Source organism: Electrona antarctica (assembly GCF_951216825.1).
Source record: "Electrona antarctica genome assembly, chromosome: 10".
Taxonomy (NCBI): domain Eukaryota; kingdom Metazoa; phylum Chordata; class Actinopteri; order Myctophiformes; family Myctophidae; genus Electrona; species Electrona antarctica.
Genome location: NC_136791.1, coordinates 37334360 through 37354296, shown reverse-complemented (window position 1 = coordinate 37354296; position 19937 = coordinate 37334360). Strand labels below are relative to the sequence as shown.

The window sequence follows — 19937 nt, the reverse complement described above, 5'->3', positions numbered from 1 at the left end:
ATTATACCCTGGCCAAATGCAAAACCGCTCATCCACATTGATAGTCTCTGAAATTCTGCAAGTACTCCTCCGCAAGAGGTCTTCAAGTTAGGCCTTGCTTAGCAAAAAGTAAACAAAATGTACCTTGTGCAGCTCTATTTATTTACTTCATTTTCAGTAGGCCTAACAAGTAACAACCAAAATACCTTTATATCATCATCACCACCACCGCCACTACAAGGTATTTCTGCCTTTGCAGGGCCATCATCTGTGTTTGCAATGCATATGCCTACATGTGTTCATTTCTGTCTCTGCTATAACATTTCTCCCCGTCTCTCTCTCTCTCCGCACATCACTGCAGAATGTAGAGCAGCCTTTTCTCTCCGCTGACACTAGACCAATCACTCGCCGTTTCAGAACATACTGTTCAATCAGATCGGAGCGGGGGCGGGATCTTTCTTTCACCAACACTCAAAGCTAAAATCACTGGGTTGAGAGAGCGAGAGAAAGCGAGCTAAAGAAAGAAGGTGGAGAGAAGAAGAGGGGTGCGTGGATACTGGATACCAAGGATATATAACCACGGGCTGTGGGGCTTCTCTGATCTGCGTCAAAAGGCTTTTGAGGAGGCACACATTAACACGGATATTATAAAGACGCGACCGTCACTTCACTTCAACCCATTGGTTAAAACGAATGCCCATTTGGCAGCAGGCTAAAGAACAGTGCCCTCATTTTGCGAGGCGTCTTTTTCCCCCAGACTGGGCAGGAAACGGTTTATAATTTATGAAAAGGCAGAACGTTGTTGCTGGGCCGAGCACAGAGCACTGATCCACCGGGGCGTGTTGTCGTTCATATAAAACTACACGAAGAACCGAGCGTGCAGATTTTTAACGGCTCTCCCGTGCCCGCTGCCATGTCGTTGGCAGAAGGAACATGCGAGTACGAGGAAGGAGAGTATGGGAGGGCGACCAAGAGGCTAAAAACGGGCGAAATGGTAGAAGGAGAAGGAGACGAGTTGGAGGAGGGGGAAGACTCCGAATCGGATTCTGTGGGGGGAGGAGGACTTCCTGCGAACATTGATGCCGCAGTGGACAGTCGGGCCCGATGGAACAGCAACACTAACAGCAGTAGCCAGTTTGGAACGGCAAGAAGGGTGAGATTATGAGACATTGTATTATTATTACATGTAACCCTGTGCAGAATATCAGAGGAGCCTTCTCTGCGTGTGCGGGGTTTCTCTTTTTCATTCTACCTTCCATTCTTTCACTGTCACACATCGCATTCCTTTTTCTTTTCTGCTATTCTACTAATCTACTATTGATTAGCAGAGCTACTATCTATTCTAGACTCATATAGACTATATTACCGGTGGTAGTGGGCTGTTTTGTTTTTTAAGCCCAAACCATGCATCTAGCCATGGTCCAGTGCGTTAGCGAGTCACTGGACCCAGGGCTAAAATGCAACTAGCCTACTCGCAAATCCTTGCAACATGCAACTACCCGCAACTCGACTGGTTTTAATTGATTGAAGTATTTATTAACAGATTGTAGAATTACAGTACATTTCAAGCACAACTCGATACAAAACTGTTAACTGTGGACGACACCATAAAGCATTACACTTGTTTACAATAGGGTCCAATGGTGCTGTTTCGCACAGGCGCTTACCCCATGGTTCTGTGTATTATTGTGTGTAATTATTGTGTTAACTTGTGCACCTACGATGGCTATATGCCTTCCTTGTCGACATTTAACATGATCGGGAGGTTGGCTTTGCTGTCTACACAATGGACAGGAGCTGATTGTGACAGTGTGAAGACATATTTATAATTCGTCACAATGGCTTTCGCACAGTCATGTAGGCCTGATTGTGTGTGCGCGCGCACGCACACACACACACACACACACACACACACACACACACACACACACACACACACACACACACACACAACGCTATTTGATGCATTTTTCTGGTGATGTGATGTGAGCTGATCTGATGACAGCTGCAGATTAGACCATTTCCCAAATGTGTCATCTAACAAGCTAGGATATTGAGAGAGAATTAAAGTCCCATAACTGAATTTATTAATGATCGGATGCTTCTATTTTGGCTATAGGTTAATTTATTTTCTTTGTTTCATGTGTGTTAGGTTGGAAGAGGATAACTGGCAGCCGTAGACCACTATTGAAACAAACTTGCTTGCTTTTACCTAATGTGGTCTGGGAGAGGAGAGCTGACCATTGGTAGATGGAGTGTGAACATGGAATTAACAATTTATTATAGCCCAAGCAGGTTTCAGTCAATCTGAGAACCCATTGTCAAAAAATAAGGAAGACTGAGTCAACATTCTGTCTTGAGAGAGACTTCAGTTGACTTGGTATGGTTGTTACAGTAGCCTATTTGTTGTTGACATCCATGACACTTTCTCATGAACTCCACAGCAGGGCAGACTAGCTCCTTGAAAAACATGGAAGGGGCTGACTAAACAACTAAACGCTCGCTTCATGCCGCAACTTGGATTTTCTTCGCCGTTCCTAAATTATATTTAGTTTAGCTCCTTATCAGACCTTCACTTTTTGGATACAATCTGCAGAAAAGGGTAAGCAGCGTAGTTGTGGAAACCATGCACCGTTTCTGAAACGCAATGGGAGGGCTTGAATGCTTGACCTCATCTCGGAGCTACAGAATGAGCGTAGGGATTGGGGGAACATATCGGGGCTAGGCAGACATGGGACTTGTATGTCTGCTTTTACCACAGTGTGAGTTGTTACTGCTTATCAGCATTGCGTAATGCATGTTTAATTCCATCTGCATCTTTTTCATGGTCCCAAGACTCTGTGGAAGATGTGTATGCTCTCCCTCTCTGGAGAGTTGCATCGTAAATACAAATAGGAGTTGTGTGTGCTTTGGGAAAAATGCATCCGTATAATCGTATATAGTGTCAATATTAGTTTTTATTCCACAGAGGGTTCCACAAACCTCCAAAAATGAATTTACTCTTTTCAGTATACTGTTGCTTGTTCACATAATTGCATTACTTTCATACCTTATGTACTTTGTACGGTACATGTAGTTAGTAGCAGTGTAAAAGCACTTTAAAGACTGAAATGCTCTTGACATGTAGGGCTCATGACATTTTACTTTTCATATATTACAAATACATGTGTTTGCACACTGGTGATTGTTTATGGCAGAATATCTGAGCGAATTTCGGAGGACGTAAAAAAAATCAGCCTCACTTTTATGTCAATCGGACCGGGATCGATTTTATCCATTTTCCACAGTTGTCTAGTGGGGTGTTGGTAACAGGCTGACAGCTAGTGATAAGGTGGTTGCACAGTTTTGTTTTTTTCACTGTTGCGGATCCGAAATTAGTATGCCGTCACTATCACTTATGTAGAAAAAATCACACCCGTGTGAACTGAGTGGTGCAAGGTCTTATATAGCCTGATCAGCTGTGGTCTGACGTAATGTCAGTGACCATAGTAACCATGCTCATTCTTGTGGGCCCCACGTACAGGTACACACATAGGTACATAGATACAGACAAAGCTGGTTATTGGAGTGGTTTGTACCACTCAAAAAAAATATATTTTTTTCTTTTAAGCGTTTACATCAACATGCTATTTAGCAAAATGTTTGAAAATGTACGATCATTTTTCAACAGATGAATTCATACAGAATTTTTTTTCCCAACCCAACTTCCTTGGGAAACGTTGACAGCTGCTGAAAGTTGGGGTACCATTATCAACCAATATAATATTCATTATACTTTAAGTAGCATTTGACATGTCAAACTAGGGGGGTTTCAAGATTCTGAATCCATTGCAAGCGTTAGTTTTGAACAAAACACTCCTTTGCCTAAAAAGTATTTTCGTGCAAAACTCGCTTGGAATGGATTCAGCATCATGAAAACACCCTAGTTTGACATGTCACATGCTACTTAAAGTATAATGACATTTGGAATTCTTTGCCTTATATTGGTTGTTAATGGTACCCCAACTTTCAGCAGTTTCCCAAGGGAGTTGGGTTGGAACAAAGGTTTCTGTGATAGTAGACACCTTTATGAACACATCTGTGAAGAAAGCTAGTGGTAAGCATTCGTTTTGCAGATTTGCCACAACTTAAGCTAACTTTACTTAACTATCACACTCAGACACACAGGAAGTGGGGAATGTGGCCTGTAATATGTAGTTGTATATGTAAGGCCTGAGGCTGAAGCCAGAAATAATTGACACATTGAAATGACACAGGATGCATTATGCCTAGTTCACACAATCACCAGAATTCCGCTTTCTGAAAGTATTGTATTTAAAAATATATATATATATATATTGAGACTTTCAAGTTCAACAAACATTGCCAGTGGTGTACTGATATGCATTGGTCTCATATAAAACCAACATCATAATATATTATAATATACAGGTATAACTAATGTTTTATTTATTTATATATATATACACACACACACACACACACACACACACACACACACACAGGGATGTTTTACACCCATTTAGTAGAAAACGCATAATGGAAACCCACTAATTGCTACGCTGTTGTACTGAGTAAACCATGGGCAAGTTCAATAGCTCTTCACCAGTAACTAGAGTATGGGAAATTTGCGACGCAATGTAGTTCCAGGAAGGAAATATGCTTATGTGAAAATGTCCCAGATGAGATGGGACAGGGGTTCTCAATGTTTTTGGCTGGGGACCCGGAAATGCTTTGACCATGTCTCACGCCCCCCTCCCCACCTAACCTGACCCCGCCAGATGGGGCAGCAGAGAGTACACTGGGTTCCCCCCCTCCTGCTCCCATCTGGGAACTCTCAGGCAGACTCGATGCTCCGGCCACCAAACGGCCTGGCCAATCAGCGGCAGCTAGAGGCGGGATCAAGGCATACACAGTCCAACCAATACAAACTGACTGCAAAAATAACCTTTAATAATAGAGAAAATATATCATAAATTAATACTGAAACCAGATATAATCATTAAGGAAAGTTTATGCATGCACCACGTACTGTGTAAACTCTTAATTTCCATTTTCCAGCCATTCAGTATTTTTTGTATTTCTTTAATAATTTGGGGACCCCCATAATTTTCGTAACGTTCGACACAGCAACTTGTGCGCTCGATGGTGTCTTTTGTGGCTCAAGTTTGCTAGAGACCTCCGTCATGGTCTAAAGCCCAAACCACACCAAAGGGTTGAGTCCGGATGAGACAGTTTTAGCGTTCGTACCAGCGGTGTGATATGTCCTGTTGTGCGTCGACCCAAGTCAACCTAAGTGATTTAATGGCCCAAACCACACCAATGGGTCGCCATGTCTCTACATGCAACCGTTTGGAATTGAATGGCGACCCTTGTGTGGTTTGGGCTTAAAACTATACTTTATCGGCAAAATAAAACTAGTCCGCGGTTGTTGAAAAATTAGTGGCGACAGTGGGATTTGAACCCGGGAGGTGTGGATCCATAGTCTACAAGTCTAGTGATTAGACCATTATGCTAGTGAGTTGCCTGCCAGAATGGTATTCCAGGGTGTATTAGAAGGCGAGAATGCTCCGCCACGCGGGTGCCTATTGCCTAATTAAGCAATATTACACGAGAGGGTGTGGGTTAACGTGATTATTGCCACGACAGGGATGCGGTGAGGAACGAGACGAAGTCGAGTTCCGCAAGCATCACTGAAGTGGCAATAATCACGTTAACCCACACCCTCGAGTGTAATATTGCAATTATACAACAGTTACCCTTAAAACTAAGAAAATCGCTGAAAGAATATATTTTTTTAATGACAGATGTAGTCACTACGACCACAAATGTCCCAAGAAACTAGCTAGCCTAGCCACCGAGTTTGCTAGCGCTCTGGGAGAACAGAGCAGCTGAATTCTTTGTTTTGATTAGGTGGTGAATGGTGCTGGTTTAACCCACGGCTAGAAGGCTGTTTCAACCAATCAGATTGCTTCCTCGAAACGACCTGTGGTATAATACTTCTTACTTGTAGTAGGGAGTCCCTACTACTAGTAGGAGGGGGGTCAATCAGAGGCAGGTGGTTACCGCACCCGGCTGTAGTCTAGTATTAGGCACGTCTTTGATGTCTTTTATTCTAATGGCGCTCCCTGCCGTTGACGTCTTTCGTCTTTTTGGGGTTATTATTCATCCAGAATAGCCCCTTTTATATTTACCATATGGTAGCTTCCCCGTTGTTGGCAACGCTTGCTTCCGCTGTGGTCAGTCAATGAAATGTTTCTCCTCCGTGCACTTCCATTATAAGCGCAATCTTTAGGGGCGTTTATCTTGGAATTGAAGCTCAGATTGAGGTTATTACACAGGACGTCGATGTTAGGAGCTCAATAGAAGAATCTGCGCTACCTCAGTTACTATATTAACGCTTCTGATGAAAGCGAAAGTATCTGACGGCAGATCCGTAATGGCCGATAACTACTTCTGGTTCACTGGGCTGAATTTCAGGGTATTCAAACATCTGTCTGAAATCCCCGGCAGGGAACGGACTATGACTGACCGCAACCCCGGCAGGGAATTAATAGTACAAGGTTCCTTATTTATCCCTGAATCATGTATGTAAGCCTTTCCTCATGGGTAACAAATTTGCCTTAATGCCCACGTATTGGAGAACTGGAATTATGTGTTCTTTGTTGCTATTTTGCAGCGTCCGGTTTGTGCTGTTCGCTTGTGTATATGGGAGCCAGGTAGTCTCGCAGGGGGATGTTGTAACTAGCGGAATTAAGGTATTATATTTGTGCTATTCTTCTACCATGCCTCTTGACAGCAAGACCGAGAAAAGGTTGGTGACACAGACTGTGAATAAATGTCACGCTCAGACGATTATTTAAGATAGTGGCGGTGGTTACTGGTTGTACAACGGGTGCTTTTCCAGCCTGCGACACAAATAGGCTGTATTTATAGATCACACTAGCATGCCTTTAAATGCGAAGACAGAGAGAGGGAGAGCTTGAGAGACAGCAGGCACTGGAAGTGAAATACAGTCATACAAGAGCATATACATATGTAATCTGCGAGCCATCTTCCATCGTTTTAGCAAAAAGTACAAAAATCATTTTTTTCTTCTTCAAATAGCCTACTAAAATCATGCTGTGGTGGTTGGCTGCCACACAATATAGAGGAAACACTGGGTATACCTTGACTTCATAAATCCAGCAAGAAAATACATTTCCAGTTTTCTGTTGGTTTCAGTAATGAAAAAACTCCATTTAACTTTGATTCAATGAAATCTCTGCTCATATCAGTCTAATGACTAATGCAGGGGTTCTCAACGTTTTTGGCTGGGGACCCCCCGAAATGCTTTGGCCGTGTCTCGCGACCCCTGCCCCGCCCCAATACAAATTGATCGCTATAATAACATTAAAGGGTAAGACCACTTTTTTAGAGGTTTGGGTTGTTTTCTTACCTTATTATGGGCAAACTAGTCCATTCCATGAGTTATTTCGCTCCGTTGTGGTGTTTATTAGCAATTTCATGAATCAAAATACCAGCCCATTGACTTCCATTGTAACGGGGAAACGGCTCTCAAAGTCACTGTTTTAGCACATAAACCAACGCAACAAAAGCTGATTCTGTTTGAAGTGCAGTCAAGGGTGTTGTTGTGGGTGGGTCGACCCTCGTGGCAACAGGCGCCAGAGTATCCCTGGCAAGGTGTGTTTGTTTAGGCAGAATATATATTATCAGTGGGGGTGTGTTCAAGATGGATGCAATCATGTCTAATCAAATTATCGCTTTTCATTTAGCTAAAGAGAAATGTGCTGCACCCGCACAACGGTGAACAGGACATTTCCACAGTGTCATCAAACTAATGTCCTTTGGCTGGAGGAGGAGCAGAGTTCTCAACTATGCATCTACAGCACCTCAAACAGACTGCAGTGCAAAGAGCTATGTGTCCAACTGTCCACATGGACTGTCACTGGACACTGAGCAGATGGTCCTCCGCCTAGTAGGAGGCCTGTGCAGCAGTCCCTTCACTTGTTGTATCTGCATACCTGTCAATCTGACAGTATGTACACGAGAGAGAAACACGTCTGTAAAATGGGTTTGGTATGCGGCTGTGGCGAATAGTTCTTATAACCTCTTCTTATAATCCTACACATTAAATTGTTTCAGCATCTTGTTTTAACATTTCAGCATGATCAATGATAAACGGTAAAGAATTAAATTGTTTCAGCCAGGGACAAATTAGCCATTGGGCCAGTGGGGCCGTGGCCCAGGGGCCCTTCAGGGAAATTGGACCGCGCGGTACTGGGTTTGACACCCTGAAAAGGGCTCCTGGGGCCCTTCATTTGCTGTTGATTTTGTTAAATTTAGGTAAAAAAAGATGATAAAAACACGGAAAAACACAAATGTTGCGCACACGCCCTATGGGGGCCCTGCAAAAATTACCGGCCCAGGGGCCCTCGTGGGGGTTAATCCGTCCCTGGTTTCAGCATCTTGTTTCAATGAGTTGGTCAGTGTGAGCTTGCCACCATTGGTGTGTGAATGTGGAAAGTGAGGACGCTGGCGTCGACTGTTCGCCGCTTCACCTCCCAATGTATGAATGAATGAACCATTGTAAAGCGCTTTGAGCACTTGGAAAAGCGCTATAAAAATACAGTTCATTATAGTTCAATAACATTTCAGCATGATCAATTCAATGATCAACAGTAAAGAATTAAATTATTTCAGCATCTTGCTAGTGCTACCTGGCAGGTTGAAACAAAAGCCACCATATTAGCTTTTGAATACTTGTGCTGTGAACAGGGAACAGGCAACGCCACCCCCGTAAAGGTGTGAGAGTCGTGTGCCTACGTGACAAAACCCCAGTCATGGGGGAGGGGAGCTCAGGGGGTGCTATATTGTGTTCCTATTTTCTTGAGGGGTGCTCCAGCTACCAAGCACCCCCACAGTTGTTGCCACTGGTATGTGGACTCACTGGACTGCAGAGTATGCTTTGAGTCAGTACACTGTACAGTACTGAACTATGAAAGGCAAAAGTCTGCAGACTGTGTCTACTGGACTCTCCATTATGTGCCTGCCCACTTTTTACAGCACCTTAAAAGGTTCAGTGTTGTCTGGTGGTGAGCCAAACAGAACCTGGTGGTGGTATGTGTAATCAATCATCTATAGGTACAGTACCAAGTAGCTGTCAAGTCGATAAGCCTTTTTATACAGATAAACTATTGGATATCATGCCATCACAACGTGCAACAGTTTTGATGCACTTAACTATATACATTATCACAGGTCAGTTGAATGCTTTAAAAACATGCTGAACTGAATCTGAATCATATCCATGTTAACGTTTGTGATCTTTGTAAATCTGTTTACAGCGAGTTAAGAGTATTTTTGTTTGAGCAGATCACCAGCTACCATAGAACGTACCAGAAAAGTTCACTGTAGCAAGATGGCCACCGGTGAGGAACGCCTGAGACTCCGCCTTGCGCCATCTAGCCTTTATACATGTCTATGTACTAAACAAACTATTCCAATATATTACATTTTTACGATAATCCAATCTGGGTAATCATTGGCCATAATCTAACCTGCGGGTTTAGGGGTAGGCCGAGGGGAATCATTTTGGAGGAACACAGGCTAGGTCTGCTCTACTTTCTGTGTATATCCTCCACTGGATGATCAGAAAACTGCAAAACTCCACTTTGACTCTTAGCACCTGAGCCCCACAGAGCTGTGTGCGCCTTCCCTTCCTACCTTCTGTCTTTTATGTCTGTGGTATCTGTAAAATATCTCTATATATATATATATATATATATATATATATATATATAAGTGGAAATCCCAAACTGTATGTTTTAATTAATAATTATGGATTCCAGAATTGAATCCGGTTTTGAACCGTCATTTAGCAGACTTTTTGTAATCGAACTGAGTTCTTGTGTTTGTTTTGGCTTGCAGTTAAGCAGCAGGACACTGCCCTACAGTGACAGACATGTATTGAATTTGATGTCAGTCCATCATTACAACAAATAGTGCCCAAGGAAGATATCTGCTGTAAGTGTGTTTGCTATGTAAGCAAGAGAGCTTGCATATGCCCTTGCCTAGAGGACAGGCCTCAGTGTGCTAGATGAAACTACTGCAGTGGCAGCAGTGCTCTGGCACTGGCCTACATTGAACAGCTTCACTGCAGTCCTTCCTCAGTGTTTAAGATAAAGCTAAAGTCCTATTTGTCACATACATTGCTGTATGCGAAATTTGTTCTCCACATTTGACCCATCCCTTGGGAGGGGTGAGCCGCAGCCGTGCCACGCTCGGGAATCATTTGTGTGGCATTCAGATTAAAACATTCATGCTCTGCAAAAACGAGTAAATGGTGATTTCTTCACAGTATTCAATTTTTTGGAAATTCTGTTTTAGTGGGTTTTATGAGCTGGAAGCCAAAATGGTGTAAAGATGAACAAATAAATACTTGAAAGCATTTACATTGTGTGCACTGAATCTATAATCTATGAAAGTTAAACTTTTTGAATGGAATTATGGAAATAAACCAACTTTTCCATGATATTCTAATTTTTTTGGAAAGATGCTGTACGTCCTGTTTGATCTGAGTAACTAGACTAGAGCCTGTTGAGGAGGCTGAACTGAGAAGAATCACAGAACAGTCAGTAAGGTTTTTAAGACGCATTTTGAAGAGTGAACTAGCCCTGGGTTTACTACAGAGAAATTGATCTTCATAAGTAACAAAGTGATTGTCCTAATGAAAGGGTAGAGGGCAGGCGTCCTTTTGAGAAAGCTTTGTTGTACATTTAGGCTACTGTAGATGCTGTACCCCTCCGAGCCTTTGTAATGATTTAATAGTTTTACTAGTTTTACACGCAACATGAGGGAAAGAGTAGTTTAAGAGCTATTGGTGACTGGTGAGTAACATACGTTCTGTGCTGTTTTGTTGTGTATGTCTATTTTCTCTTCTTCTACAGCAAGTTAGCCTACACAAGGCACTGTTCAGTTTCTGTTGCAATGTTTTGCATGCCTGTTTTGAAATGCTACATCTACGTCTATTTCACATCTTTGCTACCTTGTGTTGTGTTAATTAACAGTGGGTGTGTGTGTGTGTGTGTGTGTGTGTGTGTGTGTGTGTGTGTGTCAACCCGGTTGATGCCAAACTTTGCACACACACACTCCCTAGATGCCAACGATGAACCTCTGCCCCAAATATTCCAGAATGGCCTGTTATCGCGCCACCTTTTGTAAAACATATTTTTTGATATTACTCCATATTTTGTCCAAAAATTCTGCAAATCGTTATACAGTATCTCTATTGTCATGTGTTCAAGACGGATCTGTCCGATATTTCATATTCCATCCTGATTGGCTTTCAATTTTCAAAGTTTACAGGATTGGCCCGTTTTGAATAAAAAGCCTCAAATCATGAACGCAGCATGCAATTTACATGAAATCTTTCACAGACGTTCCTACTAGGCTGAGGAATATATCCCACCCTTTTCACATTGGCCTGTTATAGTGCCACCAACAGGTGGATTTTTGCAAAACATATTTTTGGAACAAAATGCCTCAAATCATCCAATTGCCATCCAAGGCGTAAGAAGAAATGGTACCCTTTTCACATTGCCTTATTATAGCGCCACCAGGAGGTCGCAACCTGACCTGCCCTGGTGGAGACCTGTGTCCCAAGGGGCACTTTTTCTAGTTCAAATTGAAGTTACACACAATTACAATACAAATACAATTACATTTAATAAAGATGCCAGATTATATAGTTTTTAAAACAATTTCCAAGGGACCCCCTAGATCAGTGTTTGCAAACCAGTGTTGGGACCCCCGTTTTGGGTTGTGGGTCGTGATTTTCTACAAAAAGATTCAATTATTTGTATTTATAATGTCTTTCACAAAAGTCACAGAATTTTCAGAATTCAAAACATTCAAAATGTCGCACTGCACCGCGGAGAGTTGCCGTTGTGAGATTGTAAATTTGTAATTTTTTTCAATAAGGTTCCATTTATAATACTTCTGTACTTTTGGGTCCTTGGGAGACACCAAATTTGTATTTTGTGTTTCAAGCTGCCCTAGATCATGCATTGGTGCACACTTCTAGTTTGCCCTGTGGTTGCTTGCTACTTTGTTTTCTTTGTTGGCTACTATAAAGCATAGTATATGCATAAAGGCATCGGAATCATCTTTATTGTCATATCACAGGTTTATAGGTGTAACCCTAACCGGTCAAATAATAAAAAAGAGACATACTTAGGTTTAGTTTAGTTTATTTTGATCATCAACAGTATAACAAGTCGATTACAATTACATATAATGTTCCAACATACAGATAATAATAATAATAAAATAGCATATCGTTGCTGTCAGGTGGAAGGTGGAAACCTTTATGTCCAACACCATTCCTTTTTGTATTTTAAAAACATTTAAAAATAGTGAAAAGAGATCACAACGCGTTGTATTAAAAGTAGCAGCAGGTGCAGTGTTAAGGTGCAGTTCACTGACTAGACCAGTGTAACGGGTATGGGACATAGGGAAATAGGTCTTCGGGCAACACGGAAAGGTAAATCCACAAAGGGTAGCATTGTTTCTATTGCCCTCTGCTGTTGTTGTTTTAAACTTTTTTTTTAACTAACTACTTTGTGTATGCCTGTACAAGCTACAGGATACCTGAATCTCTCTCCTCCAACCCACCCACCCCACTGTTCTAGACGGTTCCCCGTCTTGCCACAAACACCACATAACCTAACCTAAAATGCACGATTTTTCATTTTCTATTTCAGTGGAGTGAACTTGATTTTATGTTTTTGTGTGTTGCAGAGTACTATGGGGGAAGCACATCGCATCTCCCCCAGTCCGGTGGTCCACGTCAGGGGCCTGGTGGAGGCTGTGGTGGAGGCTGACCTGGTGGACGCCCTAGAGAAGTTTGGATCCATATGGTGGGACACCCAGCAGTAAAACACACCCAGTTTGATTGTGTGTGTTTGTGTATGGGACTATGGGACAAAACGGGATGGTGCAAACGTCTTTGTGTGTTCACCTCGGGTTGTAAATACCAAGTGAGAAGATGCCCTTTCTGTAGCCTGGTTAATAAACCAGACCGAATCAGCCGTTGGCAAAAAAAAATTGCCTACCAGCGGATTACGGTCTGGCGAGGCTCAGTAGCACGCCTCTTTCCTACAACCGAGAACAGGTCGGACCAATCGGGACACGGTATGCAATATGGGCGGGCTTTGGTACAGTGACGTTCAATGCTTGAGACTTTTGACTGACAGTAGCTCTGACCAATTGCGTCAAAGAGAAAATGTTTGAACCCGCCCCCCGGGAAATTAAATCCAAGTGGAGCCAGCCCAGACTAATATACCGCGACAGTGTTGTGTGATATTAGTCTGGCTTATTAGCCAGGCTACCCTTTCTGACCCTCGGCAGAGTGATTTAAAACAAATTGATTGTGAAAGTGTCTTATTTTGCACATGGAATGAGCATTTACATGCAATACATTATTGTGGATATTGGAAATTGAGGAATACAAAAAAAAATATATAAGGAATTATATAGGGAATGCAAAAATCTAAAACATTGAATGGTATAAAATAAAAATGCTTCGCCTTATTTTGAGCAGCATATATGAATATCTGACTGTGTGTGTGTGTGTGTGTGTGTGTGTGTGTGTGCAGTTCTTCCTTTAACTTTAACTTTAACGTTAACTTTGTTTTCAAATATGATGCTTTGTATTGTCCCATTAATATTGACCTTGCAGCAATAATATTGCTGCAAGGTCACGGTAAAGGATGCAGGACGCACATTTTTCTTTTTGCATGCGTGGCGCGTGTGGCGCAGTCTGCTAACTGCCTAAATTGTGTGTTCCAGCTATGTGATGATGATGCCCTTCAAACGACAGGCCCTGGTGGAGTTCTCAGAGGTGGAGAGCGCTGACCGATGTGTGTCATGTGGAACCACTGAACCTGTGTACATTGCAGGTTAGGATATTCTCTTGACATTTCTTTATACGTACGTCATAAATGGTAGTTGTTATAATGCACCTTTTATTATAATGCACAATTATTCTAATGTACTGTATCTCACCAATGCTAATTATAATAATCTATGGTCCCGACTCCTTGCCAAAATAAAAAATAAAATACTTCCTATGAAACCCATGCTGTCTATAATGCCATATGAAGTATTATAATTATATGAATCTGTTAATTATAATAAAATATAATCCTGGCAAATGGTAACACTTAGTATGAAGCCCATTCCTAATGCATTTAAACATACTTTTAAAGCATTATAATCGGCTTATAACACTGTATAATTGTTATAATGATGCATACATGGTCTCTAGTAGGCCTACTTTATAACACTAATCACAACGCATTATAAAGCCTTTTATTATGACTTAAAAAGTTAAAATAAATCGATAAATAAAATCCAAGTTTCATAATAATTACTGGTCTTATGACAGGATCATAGTGTATCACACTATAATGCATTATAACAGTGAGACAGGACAGGAATTTCATGGAGGCCATAAGGAACTGAATTCACACCAGCAGTGCCGACTAGTCCAGAACGCTAAAATGCAATAATGAGTGAGAGGCTGTCACCGCGTATCGAATGAATGGATATTGTATTTTCGTGTCTGGACCAATTCTTGACCCATCCCACATGGGATTATCAGGGGGGTGTGTGTGTGTGTGTGTGTGTGTGTGTGTGTGTGTGTGTGTGTGTGTGTGTGTGTGTGTGTGTGTGTGTGTGTGTGTGTGTGTGTGTGTGTGTGTGTGTGTGTGTGTGTGTGTGTGTGTGTGTGTGTGTGTGTGTGTGTGTGTGTGTGTGTGTGTGTGTGTGTGTGTGTGAAGAAACAAACTGTATGGCGAAAGAAGTAGCACATTTCAAAAACAAAGATTTAAACTAACTGCTGTAGATGTCAAAATAATCAATATTGAGCAACTACATGACCTATTCATTGGTTATAATGCATATGTTGTTTGGTACAAACCATTTGCGAGAGACCAGCAGCAGGTTGTCTCTACTTGTCCTCTGTCTGCGACTCTGCGCCTGCTCAGCACCGCAGCACCCGTGGAAAGCAATTAATTTGAAAATTCTTTATAGTGTTATGATTATTATATCGTAAATCATGAGTATATATGATTGCTTATAACCATAATTATGCAGTGTTACAGCATAAGCACATAATAGCGCATTATAAGTACTGTCTGTTTATAATGCACTGTAGACATGTAGGCTTCATAGAAAGTGATATCGAGGTATTTATTTGTCTCTGTCTGTCTCTCCACCTTGCAGGCCAGCAGGCCTATTTTAACTACTCCACATCAAAGCGAATCACCAGACCAACCAATGCTGACAACCCCAACAGTGGCAACAAAGTCCTCCTCCTGTCCATACAGAACCCTCTGTATCCTATCACTACTGTAAGAGCACACACACACACACAAACACACTGCAGTAGACACATCAACACCCAGAAATGTATTGCACATGACTTGGATAAACACATTAATTGTAGTTTATAATTATTAGAATATGCCCTCACAATTTAGTTTAGTGTTCAGTAAACCCATGATTAATAATTAATAAATACATTTTAATAATTTTAGAATTCTGCTATCCAGTCTGGCAGTGTGCCGCAGGTTGGTCGACTCCTGATCTCGATGGCCTTTACTGCGTGTCATTTCCTGTCAGCCTACTGTATACCTATCCCTCTATAAAAAAATAATAATAAAGGCAAAAGCCACATAACATATCGAAAAAATAAATTAAAAAAAGACAAAAAATCTACTGTAAGAATTTGTCATTTGACCCGCCCTGACAAAATCACTGAATCATACCTGAAACCAAAATTCAAAGTTTTGTTGCAATACAGCGAAATGCATTTTTGGAGAATAATTTGGAAATTCTATCTAATTTGTAATGAAAGTTTTAAAATTCACATCTATTTGGACGTAAGCTACTGCCTAGTAACTAGTACCCTTATGGGACATATAGACATCCATGTCTTTCAGGAATCTAAAGATTTGTTTCTCATGTTTTCTCCAGGATGTGCTCTACACAGTATGTAACCCCATGGGCACTGTGGAGCGAATTGTCATCTTCAAACGCAATGGGATCCAGGCTATGGTGGAGTATCCTTGCTGAAGAGTGTGTGAGTGTGTGTGTGTGTGTGTCTCAACATCATCAGATATGGGCAGCAGGATATGCTACAGGATATCACATTGTGTCAAGTTGAATGGAAAGTACGATTTAAAATTTCTCCTGACATCAACAAAATGTGCATCATTCAAGGTCATCTGTAGGTACAGAGAGTGAGGATTTACTGTATTTTATTACCGTCAACACAGCAATTGAAAAATGGAATCTGGCTGTTCTTCTCTGACCTTTTTCAACACCATGTTTTCACCCACAGAACTCTCGCTTACTGGATATGATTTTTTTTTGTCCATTGCACCATTCTTACTTCTAGAGTGTCTTATAGAGTGCTCCTACGGTTGACATTTTATATTGGGACAGAAATCCTATGTATGTTACTCTTACAATGAAGAGCATGAGATTGTGAGATTGTTTTTTTGTTTTTTTCCTTTATTTACACAGGGTAGTAGCTGAGTACAAGTGCTCATTTTCAGCAACGCCCTGCACATAGAGACACACACATTAAAACCTGGGAGCTGACCAGTACAACCACAGTCTTATACTGTTGGCCACTAAGCAGCTCCACTGGAGCAGTTGGGGGTTCAGTGCCTTGCTCAAGGGCACTTCAGTGGTGTTGGGCGAGTGATGACCAATCACTTCCCGACCCAGATTTTTCCTGCCCGTCCGGGGAATCAAACCGGCAACCTTTCAGCAACAAGGGCACTCCTCTAACCCTTAGGCCACTGCTGCCCCATATGTATATGTTGTGTGATCTCCTTAACCAAGCTCTGCAGGTTTGAGTCGGTTGAATGTGCCCAGAAGGCCAAGTCTGCCCTCAATGGAGCAGACATTTATGCTGGCTGCTGCACACTCAAGATAGAGTATGCAAGGGTAAGGGATACACTTGCATGTGTGCGCGACACACACACACACACACACACACACACACACACACACACACACACACACACAGCTGAGGTTAAGCTTATTGAGCTATAACCATTTCTAAATTAATGAATAAATACATATATAAAACATTTCAGGATTTCAAACATTTCCAAGAATAGTGAAAATAGCAGACAAGCTCAGAATGCTTGCCTGTTATGACATGCCCAGACACTAGGGTTCAGAGAAATGAACTTGATCACTTTGACGGCGTGAACAATTGGTTGTTCATATGGTGTGTCTTTATCTAGCTACTCTTTGTGTCTCTACTACAGCCAACTCGTCTCAATGTGATTCGAAATGACAATGAAAGCTGGGACTACACTAAACCCTACCTGGTGCGACCACGAGGTAAGGCACACACATGTTTTTGTTGTTGTTTTCCCCACTTTGCTTCAGTGCTCTCATTGGCTGGGTTTTCCCAAAGGTGATTTAACTATTGTTCTGGCTGTCCGGATTGTCATTTGGCGTTATATGACATGATAAAGTAATGATACTCGAGGTATTTCATTCACTCTTGTTCTATCTTCAAAATCACACTTTTCGCACATAAATGAGTGTGAACAAAGAATGTAGTCCTGGTACTTCATTTTGGTGAAGTTATCTAGTGCAACAAGACTTGATAGGACACCAATATTTATGTAACGGGAGATTTTATTTTCTGCAGCCGTTGGGATTTGCAGGAATTTTTGATCATGCGTTGGTGTCAGTGAGTTGATGCCAGACTCCAGTTTCCCAAAACCATTATAGTGGTCATATTATATATATATTATATTATGTAAGTTATTTTTAAACTATTTAAACCAAAAGGACAAATGTGATCTTTGTGGAACAGTATTTAGATCCTTAGCTTTTCGACTGGATTAAGGCTAGAGTCCCCAACAGTGTGGAACACAGACCTGCAGTCAAGCAAGCACACCTCGACCACACCGGGACTTCCCCATCCCTCCTTCGCCAATCAGCACACGCACACCCTCTAATCACAAGCCTTCATCTTTACCAACTGGAGAGAGAAAGAAAACAAATAGAGAAAGAGAGAAAAAAAGAGGGATGGACGTCAGGCTGACTCTGCACCGCAACTTTCCTCCATCTTCACGCCCTCCATCCCAGAGAGAGAAAAAGAAAGCACTCCTCCTCACCACCACACAGCTGCTACTTCAACATGCCCAGGACAGTACAACGCAACCTCTATCTGAAGGACTTTTGTCTACTTTGTATGGTTTTATTTCTTTACCTGAGGCCTTGTCTACCATGTCTTTCTGACTTGCCATATTCACATTGTTTCCATTTTGCTCTGAAGCGTGATTCATACTTGGTTCATCAAAAATAGCAGATCTACAAGCTCAAACACGCAACACGTTGTGAGATATTTTAACTCAGGCTTTACTGGGTGGGACACCTCACCCCATCTTGTAACCCCAAAGTGTAACGTAGTGTGATATTAGAGCAAAATGGATGCCATTTGAATAAGGTCAATAAAGGCTCTTGTCTCTTATTCTATTTGGCTACAGTGAAGCCTGAATCCTGGTTTCACTTTAGTTGAACAAAATTGAAAAGGGGTCTGACCCCAACTGTCTGTGACTAATGCCAAAGTTTTTGGGATTATTGTCCTTGACTGTTTGTATTATAGGCACACTGCTTGGACAAAGAGAGCAAGACAAACCCCCTTTGGAGAATTCCAGCCTGTCAATGACTTTCACCACACTGGGTCCTTCGACATTGTAATGCACGTGATAAAACTCCATGGTGTCCAACACTAACCGTAAGAGATTTAATATAGTCACTTGAACTCCCAGCAGACAGAAAGACAACTTGGGAATGAGAGAGGGTAGCTGCCTAGCTGGTTTTCTTCGTCTGAATGATGGGACCAGAGAAAACGTTAATGTTGTTCCCCCCAAGTCCTTTTTTATGTGCTTGTTTCAAGGCGGTAAGTCAAGCACATTAATTGAACCGAATATATATATATATATATATATATATATATATATATATAGATATTATACACGATTCATTACAGAAACGATAATGCGATAATAGTATGAACGCTTTTTAACTGCGTTTAGTTTTTACACCACAGAACCATTCTCACTATACGAATTTCAGGCGTACGGAACATACTGGTGCACGTAATGGGCCGATCAGACCGCTTTGCTTGGCCAAGTGGGAGGGAAATTTATATTTAAAAAAAGCTCACTCTTTGATTCACTCGTATGCCAAAATCCGTTTTCATTCGTGGAAAAAAAGGTCTCAGGTCAAATATTGATATGCGATTAAAATGTGATTCATTTCGATTCATTAATTCCAATGCCTCAAATTAATTAGATTCAATTTTTTTTGTATCTTGTCCCAGCCCTAATATATATATATATATACCAAAGATAGACAATTCTACACCTCACCATACAGTACATGGTCAGATTACACAACCATTCCAATGGCATCATCGGTGTTCATTTCAAACGAGATTTAAAGTACAATTGGCTTCTATTTCAGCATCCTAACTTTCTAGGAAGAAAAGGGCAGACATGGTGCCATGCCATCTTATAATGAGCATGAGTGAGGTACAATTATATGAAGATGAGGTTGAAAATGTGTGTAATGCTCCTTGAAGAGCTTGTTGGATTTGAGCAAAACAAACCTGTTTGTGCACCACATCACACAGTCACATTCCGCTGTAAAACTAATCGAGCCAGGTACCCTATTGACTCAATTATGTCTTACAAATGGATAAATGAACACTGAGGATTTTACTGAGCAAAATATATTATCTACTCGTAATGTTGAAGGACCTTGTTACGTCATACAGTATGCACCTGCTTTTCTAGTTCAAATTTGTATCCTCCAAAGTCAGCTCTCTTTGTCCACTGTGCCCCTCCACGTGT

General features: G+C 41.5%; 1 protein-coding gene across 3 annotated transcripts in view; it reads left to right on the top strand.

The window, feature by feature from the left end:
• The first annotated feature begins 467 nt into the window (after window positions 1-467).
• Window positions 468-19937, top strand: part of hnrnpll (heterogeneous nuclear ribonucleoprotein L like) — a 30412-nt gene continuing 10942 nt past the window's right edge. For all 3 annotated transcript variants that reach the window (XM_079513226.1, XM_079513225.1, XM_079513224.1), the window contains exons 1-7: window positions 468-1132; window positions 12781-12899; window positions 13831-13940; window positions 15268-15395; window positions 16021-16106; window positions 16905-17001; window positions 17331-17406. In XM_079513226.1, the coding sequence (XP_079369352.1) occupies window positions 893-1132; window positions 12781-12899; window positions 13831-13940; window positions 15268-15395; window positions 16021-16106; window positions 16905-17001; window positions 17331-17406 (856 nt within the window). In that variant the 5' untranslated portion in view covers window positions 468-892. The remainder of the gene's footprint in view (window positions 1133-12780; window positions 12900-13830; window positions 13941-15267; window positions 15396-16020; window positions 16107-16904; window positions 17002-17330; window positions 17407-19937) is intronic.